Consider the following 15126-nt stretch of genomic DNA (forward strand, 5'->3'; position numbering starts at 1 on the left):
AGTCTTAACCGAAGCTTCATTTTATTTCTGCATCCAGTATTCTGTATTTAATAAGTCAAGTAGCTATACAGTATTTATACAGGTAGACAAAATAACACAAACAAATAAATCAAACATTGGTTCCGTGTTGTATAAACCCACCACACCAACACCCAAAATTAATCACGTCTCTTTTTAGCTCAGTCGCTTCCAGACTCGAACAGTGTTAAGTGAAAGTGCAAAATGATGACAATCAGCGAGAACCAGTATTCCTCCAATAAAATGTCCAGTTTCTACTCCGTTAACGACCGTGTCGTGCATCGTGACAGCTATAACGACGTGAATAGCAGTTCCAGTGTCAACAGCGCGCTGGTCACCAAGCGCGGCTTTAAACCTTCAGACATGTACGATCCTCAGAAACGCGAGTTCCTGACAAATCTCAGTTATAAATTATTCCCTGTAAGTTGGGTAAGTTACGATATTTTGTGTTGAGCTTGGTTGGAGGTTGGAACCGCATTTAAGTATTGTATGCATTTTTTATATTTTCTAACTGTCCGCCTTTAGAACAAAAGAGATTTTTTAACCAAATCAATAGAAATATAAGGAACATTGGCTAAATGGTGACTTAGCATTTACAAAATTGCATACACGAGGTGATCGTCGTAACCACTGTATACGACATCTCGCTGGCCCAATATTACAGGGTTCTATATTTCACTTTTATCAAACTGAAATTTAAACATAGTGAAATTAAGTCGATTTTCAATTATATCGAAAATGTAACATAGCACCTTGTAATATTGAGCCAGCGATCTAATGCGAATGTAGAAGATGCTGCTGGACAGCCCCAGGACATTGAAGGCATTGATTGGTCACCTGTTCATTCGTCGGTATATAAATCTTTTTCATTTGTGAAATTCATTGATTATGATTCAGAATAAATTAGAAATATACATTATATACTGAGAATAAATCCTTATAGTCACAATTCTCAAATTGCTGTAAAATGCTGTTGCAGTTTTGTGGGAATTGTAACATAATGTATTGTTCTGTTCTGTTGTTCTTTTTCAAAACTGCTCTCTCTCATACCTAAGTTTAAAGTAGGTATGTATTATAGATTGGTTTCTCTTTCTATTTAAACTTTAAAGGCGTTATATTGTAGTTACTTATATTTATTTAAAACACTTTAATAAGCTTCTAACGGACGTAATAGATATATTTACAACTATTATTTATACTTTTAGTTAGTCTGCGATTTACTAAACACAATATGTATTGGATTCCACACAATTTGAACTATTTAGTGTGATTAGTAATACAAATACATTCTAACTAACCATGTATACTTACTTAATAGGCGGTGTAGTGTATAGCGTCTCGAGCGCTTACGTCATGGTGACGTCACTGACAGTTAGATTTAGGGTCAGTCGATGACAGACCGCGGGCAGGGCAGGTTGTATCACGTGGTGTCTGCGTAGACGAGCCGATGGAAATACATTACATCGTATGATTTACTGTGGTAAATACAGTACTTTACAGGCGGGTAATTATAGCCACACAAGCATAACACCAACATCTAATTAACTATCAAAATAATACAATGGATTTATGCATGAAACAACATCAGAAATGACTTACTTATTAGGCTTAAATTATGTTAATACGTGTAATACATTTTTCCTCTATTTCAGAAATGTATAACTACCTGTTTAATATTATATTAAAGCTTCGGGTGACGAGAGGGACGGCCAATATTTCAATCAGCAGATCAGCTTTACTATCCAAAGGGGCAATGCTGTCAGCCTTTTGGGCACCCTACCAAGTTTGTTTTGTTGTTTCGGTGCACCAAATAAATTGCAAAAAAAAACGAATTAATGTTCAGCGCGGCAACGCCGCCAGCCTTCTGGGCACCCTACCGGACGGCACAGACCTGGGCCCAATTTTAGGACTTTTTATTTGTTTTAATTTGTTTTTAGGTTTATAGGTTAATTTTAATAATAGTTTATAAGTTTTGTTATTGTTTTTTATTTATCCAAATAAATTATATTAAAATTTTAAAATACAACATATCAACAACATTAACTATGTAGACAGCTTCCTTTCTTTCCATTAATGCCGTTATTTATGTTGTCATAACCTCGTAAGCCAAAATTGTACATTAAAATGTACATATTCATTGCAATCTAATTTGAACGTTTTGATGAAACAAATAGAGTAGCATTTCTTTTGTTTCACTGCGTTGTAAAACAAACGAAATTCGTTCCAATTTACTTATAAACTAAGGTTCATATTAAAAAGTTATTTACGATACTAGTGCGGAAAGTAGGAAATTCGCAACGAGTGGTGATAAATTAAAACATCACCGAAGGGAGTGCTTTAAATCGTCACAAGTTGCGAACAACCTATTCGCACGTGTATAGTACAACGTTTCACAGTACAAATGACCCTTTAAATTTTCGACATATGCACGGAAAGTGCTTGCTTTAATAGTAGTACCATATTTACTGTAAATACTATAATACCTATATATAAATAAATAACTTACTATCTTCTGCCCGTGACTTCGCCTGCATCATTATTTCTGAGATAAAAACTATCCTATGTCCCGGGAAACTATCACCATACCAAATTTATCAAAAGCGGTTCGGCTGTTTAAAGTGATGACAGACATGTAGCTTTGGCATTTATGCTATTAGTACATGTGGTATTTTCTATAAAAATGGGCCCTTATTGTTGATGGCGCTTAAGCTATTATAAACCATGCTCCGATATAAATACAAAGCCGCACGACGCTGTGCGGCGTAAGCGCCATCGACAATAAGGTACCTTTTCATAGAAGATGCCCCATATTGCATATTAAACCCAGAAATAAGGATTATAACAAAAACTGGCACAAAACTTCAGTTCGGCGGCTATTTGCGAAACGACAGATTAACCTATTTTCTAATAACTTTCGTTGTGTTGGAAACTCCTGTTACCTAATACGATAAGCTGTGGTTTCGTAATAATACTCAAATATCCGGCTTGAGTTTCGATATTTTTATAATTAGTAGGTTTTTTTAGGGATATGCTTTTATTAATTAAATAAACTATACAAGTACATCATAATATTTATACAATTAAAATAAAAACAAGACAAGCAGAGTTAAAACGTATCAAATAAATAAAAAATAAAATAAAATAAATATTATAGGACATTCTTACACAGATTGACTAAGTCCCACGGTAAGCCCAAGGAGGCTTGTGTTATGGGTACTCAGACAACGATATATATAATGTACTAGCTGTTGCCCGCGACTTCGTACGCGTGGATTTGTATGTTGGTGGTTAAATATTTTACATGAGCATAGAACATTATGCAGCAAAAGATATCAGTATTAGGGATGGTTAATCATTTTTTACAACAACGCATGAAATTTGTCTTTCACAAAGTACGAAGTTTTAAGCCCCTAACTGAAAAAAATTGTTCTCGATATAATCCCTCTCAACAGTTAGATTTTCAAGTCCATACTAAAAAAAAATGTTCGCTCCCGATGCAAACTTTATTAATACAAACTTTTCAAACACGGTGCAATCAGTTTTCGTCTATTTTAATTTAATATAATGCCCTTTTACCACGTTTCATGTTCCTAGCTTAAACGTAAACTTGTACTACATATAAACTTACATTCCATTTTTAACCCCCTTAGGGGTTGAATTATTAAGAACGTTAAATAACTTTTTCTGTAATATTATACAATGCCTTTCTAAGAAGTTTCAAGCATTTGTAATGGATTCAAACTTTCAACCCCTTTTTAACCCTTTTAGGGGATGAATATTTAAAAACGCTTAAATTACTATTCTTGTATTCTAATAATATGCCTTTATACAAAGACTGAAGTCCTGTACTCAAAAAAAGATTTGATTTCCATACAAACTTTCAACCTCTTTTTTACCACCTTGGGGGATGAATTTTCAAAAATGCTGAAATAAGTTTTCTTCCCTTTTAATTGAATATCTTTCTGAAGTTCGAAGTACCTAGCTTAAAATAAAATTAGGACTACAAATTTTCAACCCCTTTTTAACCACTTTACGGGATGAATTTTTAAAAACGCTAAAATTACTTTTCTTGTATTCTAATAATATGCCTTTATACAAAGATTCAAGTCCCGCACTCAAAGAAATGTTTGATCTCTAGACAAACGTTCAACCCCCTTTTCACCACCTTGGGGGATGAATTTTCAAAAACGCTAAAATCAATTTCTACTCTTTTAATGATATACCTTCTTACGAAGTTTCTATTTCTAGCTTAAAATAAAATTTGAACCCTATACAAACTTTTAACCCCTTTAAGGGGTGAATTTTTAAAATCGCTGAAATTACTTTTCTTCTATTCAAATAATATACCTTTATACAAAGATTCAAGTCCCGCACTCAATAAAATGTTTGATTTCCATTCAAACTTTCAACCCCCTTTTCACCACCTTGGGGGATGTATTTTTAAAAACGCTGAAATTAGTTTTCTTGTTTTTTAATATAATATCTTTTTGCAAAGTTTTAAGTTCCTAGCTTATAATAAAATTTGAACCCCAAGACAAACTTTCATCCCCTTTTCAACCCCCGTAGGGGTTATATTTCCAAAAACGTCGAAATTTTTTTTTTTGTAAGCGGCTATTATGCCTTTCTAAGAAATTTCAATGCATTTGTAATGGTTTCAAACTTTTCAATCCCTTTTTAACCCTTTAGGGGATGAATTTAAAAAAACGCTGAAATTACTTTTCCTGTATTCTAATAATATGCCCATATACAAAGCTTTAAGTCCCGCATTTGATAAAATTTTTGATCTACATACAAACTTTCAACCCCTTTTTCACCACCTTAGGGGATGAATTTTCAAAAACGCTGAAATCACTTTTTTAGTATTTTAATAATATGCCTTTATACGAAGTTTCAAGTCCCGCACTCAAAAAAAATTATGATCTCCATACAAACTTTCAACCCCTTTTTCACCACCTTAGGGGATGAATTTTGAAAAACCCCTTCTTAGTGGATACTAACGTCATAAAAGCTATCTATTATGAAAAATTCAGCTCTCTAGGTCCAACGGTTTGGGCTGGGCGTTGATTTAAGTGAGTGAGTCAGTCAGTCAGGACTTTTACGTTTATATATATAGATAGATAGATAAATACTGAAATACATAGAAAATGCCCATGACTCAGGAACAAATTCCTATGCTCATCACACAAATAAATGCCCTTACCGGGATTCGAACCCAGGACCATCGGCTTCACGGGCAGGGATACTACCCACTAGGCCAGACCGGTCGTCAAACTATCATTAACGTATCACACTAATTAACATGAAAACATGATAGTAGGGAAATTAAGTGAAGAAATATATGAAGCGGTATGCACTTATGTCTCAAGCCATGCCGCTTGGCACGATTGTTCCTTGGTTCGTACCAAAAATAGATATAACTCTGTAATAGATGGATACAGTCTAAGGAAAAAACGTGCCTCGAAAATCAGGAAAAATTTGATTCTCGATCAGAGGGCGCTACTAGCTTTGGCCTACTGTCGTATAGATGGCGTTGACGGTTTCGTTTGTTATGTAACAATTTTAACGCATATCAGTGAAAGAACATGGGTCAAAATTATAAAAATAATTAATGCAAATAAAAAAAATCATTTATTCATATTTAAATACATTTTATCGTATTTTAATAAATCTTCATTTTTAGTTTTAAGGCGTGTCGATAGATGGCAGTGAATTTACTGGGGTTACAAAATTTACTATGACAGTACCGCTCTATCTTATTATATCCTCTTTGGTTCGTACTAAGCTAATGCCTTAGCCACGATATTAACTCTTGGCTACCCCCGAAAAACTAAAAAGGGAGAGGTGGCTCCGGCGGTCCAGAATGTCCAGATTACACTCTGTTTCCACCTTCTAGCTATCATGTCAAGTTGGTTATCAGCTTAATAAATAAGGGACGAGGAATTATTTATGGAATATTGTAAAGGATTTTTTCCAAAAGAATGAAAATGATATGTAACTTTTTGTCACTGTTTTGGCATTTACAACCTCAGTGTAGATTTGCACTAAATATAAAATTGAATAGTTTAGCCCATACTTTCTTTATTCTGAAAATATCACTTGAAAGTAGGCAATCATACATTTTTGTTGTAAAAAAATAATTTTTAGCCAAGCGGTATCGCGTGAGACAAAAGTGCATATTCACTGCACTTACTTCCCCCACTATTATTAAGTAATGCAAGTTCCTATATCTATAAATTATGAAATCTTAACATGTCGTTAGTTGACGCTCGATACTCGTCTGGAACACTGATAATAAAATTAACATTTAACTCGTTAGTTTTGTAAACAATATGTACTCAATAATTTTACTCCTCGTTGTTTTCGTGTTAACCTTTCTATATCTCAGAGGCCAATACAATGAGAACTATTGGAGGAAACGCGGCGTCGCTTACTACGACAAAAACAAGGTTTTCGGCATATATTGGGACTTTCTCACCACCGACAAAGCTGTGTTTGAGATTCTCAGTGAAATATACAAGAAATACGAAAACGAGCCGGCCGTTGGCATCGGATCGCTAATGACACCGAGTCTCTACGTCATGGACCCGCAGAACATCCAGCATGTCATGCACACGGACTTCCAATCCTTCAGCTACAGAGGACCCATAATAAACGAAGGCGATGTTCTAGGAGACAACGTGCTTTTCATGAACGGACCTAGATGGAAGCTGATGCGACAGAAATTAACGCCATTTTTCACTGCAGCTAAATTACGAAACATGTATCATATTTTGGACAAAACTGCGCAAGATTTCGTGGAACATTTAAAGCAAAATCCACAGAAGTTGAAAGGAAACGGGTTTGATAGGGCAAACGAGTTCTGTTCCGCGGCCATAGCGGCTGCTGTTTTCGGAATTGGGACAGACTCTTCCTTCGAGTCACCGTTTCTGAAGATGGCTAGAGACGCTTCTGAACTCAGTTGGTTTACTCACCTTCGATATACGGTCGCTCATTTAAGTGATTCAATAAGCAAAGCTGTGGGTTTGAAGTTCTTTAAAGACCAGGAACCTTTCTTCATAGACGTCGTGAAACAGATGTTTAGAGCTGCGGAAAGAGATGAAATTAAGCATTACTTTACCGATATCTGTTTGAGTCTGCGGAAGGCTGGGGTTATGAAAGATCTAGAATCGGGCGAGGAGTTGGAGCCGACTGATGAGCTACTTGCTGCCCAAGGTTTCTTTTTCTACATCGCCGGCGTCGAACCCACAGCCAGCGCGCTATTTGGCGCGCTCACCGAGCTTGGAAAGCACCCGGAAATCCAAACGAAACTGCAGAAGGAAATCGATGAAACTCTCGAAAAACACGGCAAAATCACTTACGAGATCATCTCTGAGATGAAGTACTTAGATCAAGTTTTAAGCGAAACACTAAGAATACAGACGCCAGTTGGCTTCATAAACAGAATATGTACAAAAGATTCAGTGCTCACAGTTGGTAACATCAAAGTGTCTAAAGGCACAAAGTTGTACATACCTATTTTCGATTTGCATTTCGACCCTAAGTACTTCCCTGAGCCGGAGAAGTTTGATCCGGAGAGGTTTTCGCCAGAGAATAAAAGTAGTAGTGAGCTGGGTTACTTGCCGTTCGGGAAGGGTGCGCGGGTGTGCATCGGGATGCGGTACGCGCGGCTGCAGGTGATGGCGGGGCTGCTGCACCTGCTGCGGCACTACCGCGTGCTGTCCCACCGCGACCCCGCAGGAAGGAAGTACGCCAAGGGGCAGTTCCAGATGAGACGGGTCGACTACGATATAGAGCTCATTCCTAGAGACAGAAAATAATCTTTAAACCTAACCGCCATAAATATTTGTGCAACATTAGTGTAATTCTACTCGAACCACAAAGTGTGTTAATTTTTGCTGGTCCGTCAAAGTTTTGCTAACTTTATAGTACACTTCTGAGAGAACAGCATGCGCAAGTACCTACTTAAATGGTTATTCAAAAAAACGTCTTTCGATAATAATAATAATTTATTATTTCTTTCTTGATAATGTTAATAACCTGGTTTTGCAATGCATCGGAAGTTGGAGTGGCCTGAACCTAAAATTTTAAGAATTTGTGAAATATTTATTATGGCACAAGATGTAAGAAATAAATATTCAGAATATGAATCTTATTTTTTGGAAGTGACACTGTGTACTTTTCTATGACATGACAGTTGATCACGTGATACTTTCCATAGAAAACGAAGCGCCGGAAGCTCCGGCCCGGACACGGCCCGGTCTAACGTGAGTCATCCTTTACGAGACATAAATTTAAAATAAGACAAATATACGACATTATTTAGTAAATTGTGTAGGGTAAACAAGATCTTACGAACAAGTGTTCAATAAGCCCGAAGACGAAGGCGAGGACTAAATTTACCCGAGTTCGAAATTCTTGTACCGCCCGTGGCACACACAATGTTTTCCATCACATTGAGAATTGTGTAATAGTTATTTGTTATACAAGGGTGCAAAGTTGTATTTTACCCGCGAGTGTAGAATTGAAACACGAGCAAGCGAAAGGATTCTATAGGTGAACCACGAGCGAAGCGAGTGGTTCTAAAATAGAATCCAGAGCGTAGCGAGTGTTGAAAACACACGAGAAGTAAAATACATTTGCGCCCGTGTATAACACAAAACTTTTCACCTCACTATAGCGAGGAAAATGCAACATCCACAGGCGTTAGATTATCTTCATCACTGGAATCACTCATTTCTTTACGATATTATAACAAAAAACTCTGGAAGTTATGTATTTTTACGCGAGTCGGTGAAAAAAGTTTTTTAGTAAAAAAATTGTTGACAATGTTGACATTTCTGACGTATGAAATGTCAACGCTGCGTTTTGAAATTGCATCGACTCAACTTGTGCGTTCAGAATTATATTTCACATCATTATAAAAAAACAAACGTTTCTTATGGAATTTTAAGGTTTATGACTTAAAATCATTAAATAAAGCTAAATTTGGTATTTTTCATTAGATTCTCAAACCATTTATTTAAGGATAATTAATATCGAACGAATCATTATCATAAACGATTTACGTTTTGTTATCTGTCAAGCTACTTAAACACGCTCCATCCAAGGTCAAATTACTTTCCCCACTAGTGGATAAAACGCGTTTTTCCCCGCTTGTATTGAAGGATAAAAGACAACTTTCCGAGCTAGTGAGGGGAAAAAATATTTTAAACGGCTATTAAATTTTAATAACAAAACTTCCGTGAGACATAGCCATATTAAATATATTAAAAACGGGTCACTCACGTGTTTTAAGTCGAAAACGCTCGACATGTTTCACTCCGTACCGAGGAGCGTCATCAGGAGCTTGCGTCGACGGTGACGGACCGGCGCAGACCGTCGACGCACGCTCCTGATGACGCTCCTCGGTACGGAGTGAAACATGTCGAGCGTTTTCGACTTAAAACACGTGAGTGACCCGTTTTTAATATATTTAATATGGCTATTAAATTAATCAAATCGTTGGCTAAGACTGTAAACCTGCTAAATATATTTTTGAAAATAGACCATTTGTACCTTGATATTAAAGATATTAAAGTTTAATAGTACATTACGATTCATTACGATACAAGTGCGAAATATAGGAAATTCGCAACGAGTGGCGACACGAGTCGAGTCGACAGTTCGACACATTGCAGCGATAACAAAATCGCCACACAGTTCACAGTTCGATTTGTGTTCACAGTTGTTTATTTAGTGTGATAGTATGGTTATTTATTATGTGCAGAGTAAGTAATATATATGTATCTATCTATTTATTTGATACAACGTTATAAACAACAACGCTGCATCCATTATCTTATCAATATGCTGTTGAACTTAACAGTCTGTTATCACAATATTGTCTTCGGTTACCGCGATAGTTACTCATGAAATAAAACTATGAAAACGGATTATACAAATTATTTAGATTATATAAACGGGAGTCACCCGTTGACCACGAACGCTGTAAAGGGTTCGAAACGTCGGGATGTATTATAAATTCAATATACGCGATATAATCCGTTTTCATAGTTTTATTTCATGAGTCTGTTATCACGTTATACACGTTCCTATTCGCATTCTGACCTGTGACTTGACGTACGACTTACATTTATTATATAATAGATTTGTATTAATACAAAGAGTATTACAAAAAAATATAACAATTACACATAAAATAAATAATAAAACTAAAACTAACTTCAATAACAATAACTAAAGCTAAAAATTAAAAATACCTATCAAAATTTTGTGCCCTTGATAGGGTGCCCATCACGCAGGCAGCGTTCCCGCGTTTGATTGCTATGGCCAATCTTTGCGCGAGAAAGAAACTTACATTTTGTATATGGTTATATCCTAGTTCATAAATTTGTCTTTCCGTGTAAACAGTGATATGATGCTATTTAGCTATCGTCCAAATGTACGGACAAGTAAGAGGGAGAAATGCACGATAACTAAATGATATTATTTACTTAGATATCATTCTATGACAGTTATTAGTAGTACCGTTATTTGCACAATTTTTTTTACTCCAAGCCTGGTACTCTTTTTGATTAACACGTGTAAGTATTATTAGTATACATCATCTTAAAGCCACTCGTGTTCTTAAAAAACTTTTTTACTATATAAGTTGACGAAGAACGTTACGTAAGCAACTCGTACTCATAATTACGCCAATACTTTGTGCTAAAATTAGGAATTGCATTGCTTAAATAATGGGTTTTGTTAAAAAAGACTAAATGAAAAACTTACTGATGTGGAATGCCCCCAGCGATAATGAAGCGACTTGTACCTCTTGTACGGCTCCGCATCCGCATAAACTCCACATAGATTTTTGCGGAAGCGGATTTTGAAAATGATATTGAAGTTCCGCGGTTGCGGATGCGAACATCCGTAACATCCCAGCTTAGAAGTACCTAGGTTAAAATCAACTTGCAAGATTTTATTACATTGTTAGTTAGATACAATATTTAAAACCGTTGATTCGAGTGAATTTCAATGTAGACCTTCAATTGATGTAAACACTTTTTTAACAATATAATCTATTTGTTTTGGTGGAGAAAAAAAACATTTGTTATATTTTCAAGACAATATGAGTACCTATGAGTACAGCTACTCAGTATAAGATTATTGTGAAAATGAGCAATTTTTCACAATAAATTTAGTCTTCTATTCACAATTTTTAGTGTTCCGTGCAAAACTTTGTTTTGACAAACGGAACACTTATGGGATCACTTCGGTCTTGCAAATCAGTTAAATGCGTTTTTCTCAGAGACCGTTTGACATAGACACCTAAAATTTAAAACAGTTATAGCAATTACCACCACTTATATTTTAAATAAGTCAAAACCGCTTATTTCTTATTTTAGGGGGTAATTTAGGGGGTTGAGAGCGGTAACCTGTTTTTTTATTTTATTTGTAAGAATCGAGTGGGTTACCATTAGAAAGCATTTAGTTGCAAGTTTTCATACAAAAAGATTCGCCTCTGTCCTGGGAATTTTCGGGAAAACTATAGCTAACAGGCAGCTAACCAGCCAGTAACCAACTAAATCGAGTATGGAGACGGCGGGAAAATTATCAGGTTAACCTTATCTTTATTAGTTTTTTAACTGCAGCCTGATCTTTGGTTACTTAGGTTCAGTTACTAGCTTGGACCAGCTTCTTAGACTGGTAATTTCATATTAGGAAGTCGTTTTAGCGAGAAAGATCTTTACTTAAAACTTTGGCATTGAAATTAATGACTTATGTGTGTGACACAAAGTTTAATTCAACTTGCTTATTTTGTGGGTTATTTCATTTTTTTGTAATAGTCTGCCAAACGCATGAGAGAAAAAAAGATCTACAAAATACAACCTTGTTATAATGCAAATAAGCTTAAATTTCGAACGGGCTTTCCATCCAATGGACTCCGTACAAACTGGCTAACCCTAGCGAACCCGAGAAAGAAGTGGGAACTTATCATACTTAGGCCCTAACCCCTTTTAAGGGAAATGACCCAATCTTGCCAGAACCCCTACAACCTATACGGAAGAGAGGAAGGCCTAGGAAAGCCACCGCCCAAGCTACCAACCAACGAAAAAAAAGTCAACATCCTATCCTACTCGTCGAGACGCCTTCGTGGATAGAGGGCATAGAGTAACTTATACTAGAGCGGTACTGTCATAGTAAATTTTGTAACCCCAGTAAATTCACTGCCATCTGTCGACACACTTTAAAACTAAAAATAAATATTTATAAAAATACGATAAAATGTATTTAAATATGGATAAATGATTTTTTTATTTGCATTAATTATTTTTATATGATTTTGACCCATGTACTTTCACTGGTATGCGTTAAAATTATAAATAACAAACGAAACAGTCAACGCCCTCTATACGAGTGTAGGCCAAAACTAGTGGCGCCATCTGATCGAGAATCAAATTTTCGTGATTTTCGAGGCACGTTTTTTCCTTAGACTGTATCCATCTATTACGGAGTTATATCTATCTTTGATAGAGGGGGAGACTATGTAACACCACTACTAGCGCCAGCCAGAAACGAGTAGCGGAACTACACTGTTAGGGACCACATATCCCGAGAGATAGCTTGACTTACTTGACTTATGGTCCTATATCCCCTAGATGGGGCAGAGGGCATCCACAGTGCTCCGCCATCCCGTTCGGTCTTGAGCTTCGCGCTTCATTTCGCTCCACGTCTTGCCAATGGTCGCCGCCTCTGCGATGATCGTCCGCCGCCAGGATTGCTTAGGGCGACCACGTTTCCGCTTTCCTTGGGGATTCCAGTCTAGGGCTTGCCTCGGGATGTGATCCGGGTCCCTTCGGAGCGTGTGGCCGATCCAGTTCCACTTGCGGCGTTTGATCTGCTGGTCGATCGGAGTCTCACCGCAACGTTCCCACAGATCTACGTTGGATATTCTCTCGGGCCAGTATACACCGAGGATACGGCGAAGACAGCGGTTGATGAAGACTTGGAGCTGACGCGAGATGTTGTTAGTGACCTTCCACGTCTCACATCCGTACAGCAATACGGTTCTCACGTTGGACCGGAATATCTTGAGCTTAACTCTCCTAGTCAGTTTCCGCGATTGCCATACCGGACGGAGCTGTGCGAAGGTTGCTTTCCCCTTGGCGATTCTCGAAGCGATGTCCTCTTCGGTCCCTCCTGTTTCCGACACTACACTACCGAGGTACGTAAACTTGTGGACCTTCTCCACTCCCTCTGTGCCGATGAGCAACGGCAACGAGCTCGTCGCTCCGCACCTCATTTCCTGGGTCTTCCGGATGTTAATCTTTAGTCCCACCTCCAAAGCGTCTCGCCGTAGGTCGTCCAGTTTGGCTTGCATGTCGGCGCGCGTGTGGCTCAATAGGCATAGGTCATCGGCATAGTCCAAATCTTCCAAGACGTTGGACAGTCCCCACTCTATGCCGCGGCGCTTGCTGTTGGTGGTGTTATTCATGATGCCATCGAGGACGACAAGGAATAGGAGAGGTGAAAGGAGACACCCCTGACGAACACCCGCATGGACCGGTATGTCCTCCGAGACGAGGCCGTCGTGAGTCACCCTACAAGAATACTTCCTGTAGATGGCCTTAATCATGTTCGTGATCTTCTCGGGGACTCCAATTTCACGCAGCCGGTCCCAGATACAGCTCCATCGCAGCGTGTCGAAGGCTTTTTCGAAATCCACAAAGGTCAAGTACATTTCCCTCTGCCATTCTGATGCTTGTTCGAGTATTATGCGCAAGGTGTTGATCTGGTCCGTACACGATCGGTTGGGTCGGAATCCAGCCTGCTCTTTGCGAAGAAGAGGTTCGACGGCCCTCGACAACCTGTCCAGGATGATCTTGCAGAGCACCTTAGAAGGAATCGAGAGCAAAGTGATGCCTCTCCAATTGCCACATTCACTGAGGTCTCCCTTTTTGGGCACGGTGATAAGAAGCCCTTTGTTCCAGTCGTCGGGTAACTCCTCGGCTGACCAGATGTTCCGTAGTAGGGGCGTCAGCGCGTTCGCAGCGGTAGAGACGTCAGCTTTCAGCATTTCCGCTGTGATGAAGTCGACTCCTGGGGCTTTCCCGTTCTTCAGTGATCGGATGGCCTTCACTACTTCCTCTCCTGTAGGGGGAGACACATCAATGTCCAGCCTTTGTGCGGGCGAGCTGGCGGCAGGTGTGTCTGTAATAACGGGGTCGTTCGGGACTCGGAAGATCTCCTCAAAGTGCTCCCGCCAGCGTTGAAGCTGCCCCTCTGATGTCACAATCAACTGGCCTCTCTTGTCCTTCAAGGGCTTCTTCTTCCTCCGGTTCCGGTTCCCGGCCAAGGTCTTCGTTGCCTTGTACATCTCCCTGAGATTGCCGGAGTTGGCAGCGCGTTGGGCGGAATCCGCAACAGTATCAGCCCATACTCGTCGGTCATGACGGGTACTGCGGTAAATTTTTCTGCGTATGTGTCTGTATTGCCGCCTCAGGTCTTCACGCACTACCACGTCGCTGGTTACCAGGAGTTGAAGATGGAGTTGGCGCCTTTCTTCAATGAGATTCCAGGTTTTCTGTGACATCCAGTCCTCACGTGTATATGTTTTGTGTCCAAGAACGACGGAGCTGGTCTCTGTATAGGCCATTTTAATGTGGTTCCACTCCGCGTCGACAGAAGTAAAAGAGTCCGTTTCGAGAACGGAGAAGCGATTACGCAGCTCCAGCCTAAAGGCGTTGCCTACATCTGGGTCCCGCAGCTTGTTGACCTCAAATCGTTTGCCTACCCTGGTGGTCGCGCTGGCAGCTCGTGCTACGGCTACTTTGAGCCGCACTTCGGCTACTACTAGGTGGTGATCGCTGTCAATATCTGCACCACGACGGTTGCGGACATCGAGCAGTGATGAGCGCCATTTGGAGCTGATGGCAAGGTGGTCGATTTGGTTCTTGGTGACTCCATCGGGTGAATTCCATGTGTACTTATGGTGGTCTCCATGAATGAATAAAGTGCCTCCAATGGTGAGGTCGTTGTCCTGGCAGAACTCCAAGAATCTCTCTCCGTTTTCGTTCCGGACTCCCAGCCCGTGTGTGCCCATGTGTCTTTGACAGCCGCCGT

At 39.0% G+C, this 15126-nt stretch overlaps 2 protein-coding genes across 6 annotated transcripts in view; both read left to right on the forward strand.

The window, feature by feature from the left end:
* Positions 1 to 15126, forward strand: part of LOC134751429 (uncharacterized) — a 47522-nt gene that overhangs the window by 714 nt on the left and 31682 nt on the right. For 2 of the 5 annotated variants that reach the window (XM_063686834.1, XM_063686837.1), the window contains exon 2: positions 179 to 447. In XM_063686834.1, coding sequence (XP_063542904.1) covers positions 223 to 447 — 225 coding nt within the window. In that variant the 5' untranslated portion in view covers positions 179 to 222. Of the gene's footprint in view, positions 1 to 178; positions 448 to 15126 lie in introns of those variants that run through there. The other 3 variants (XM_063686836.1, XM_063686838.1, XM_063686835.1) reach the window with 2 other exon arrangements.
* On the forward strand, positions 6270 to 8225 carry LOC134751416 (cytochrome P450 6B5-like). The gene has a single exon (XM_063686819.1). The coding sequence runs from the start codon at positions 6348 to 6350 to the stop codon at positions 7833 to 7835; it is 1488 nt and encodes a 495-aa protein (XP_063542889.1). The 5' UTR covers positions 6270 to 6347; the 3' UTR covers positions 7836 to 8225.

The sequence above is a fragment of the Cydia strobilella genome, chromosome 22, assembly GCF_947568885.1.
Source record: "Cydia strobilella chromosome 22, ilCydStro3.1, whole genome shotgun sequence".
In the NCBI taxonomy this organism is placed as follows: domain Eukaryota; kingdom Metazoa; phylum Arthropoda; class Insecta; order Lepidoptera; family Tortricidae; genus Cydia; species Cydia strobilella.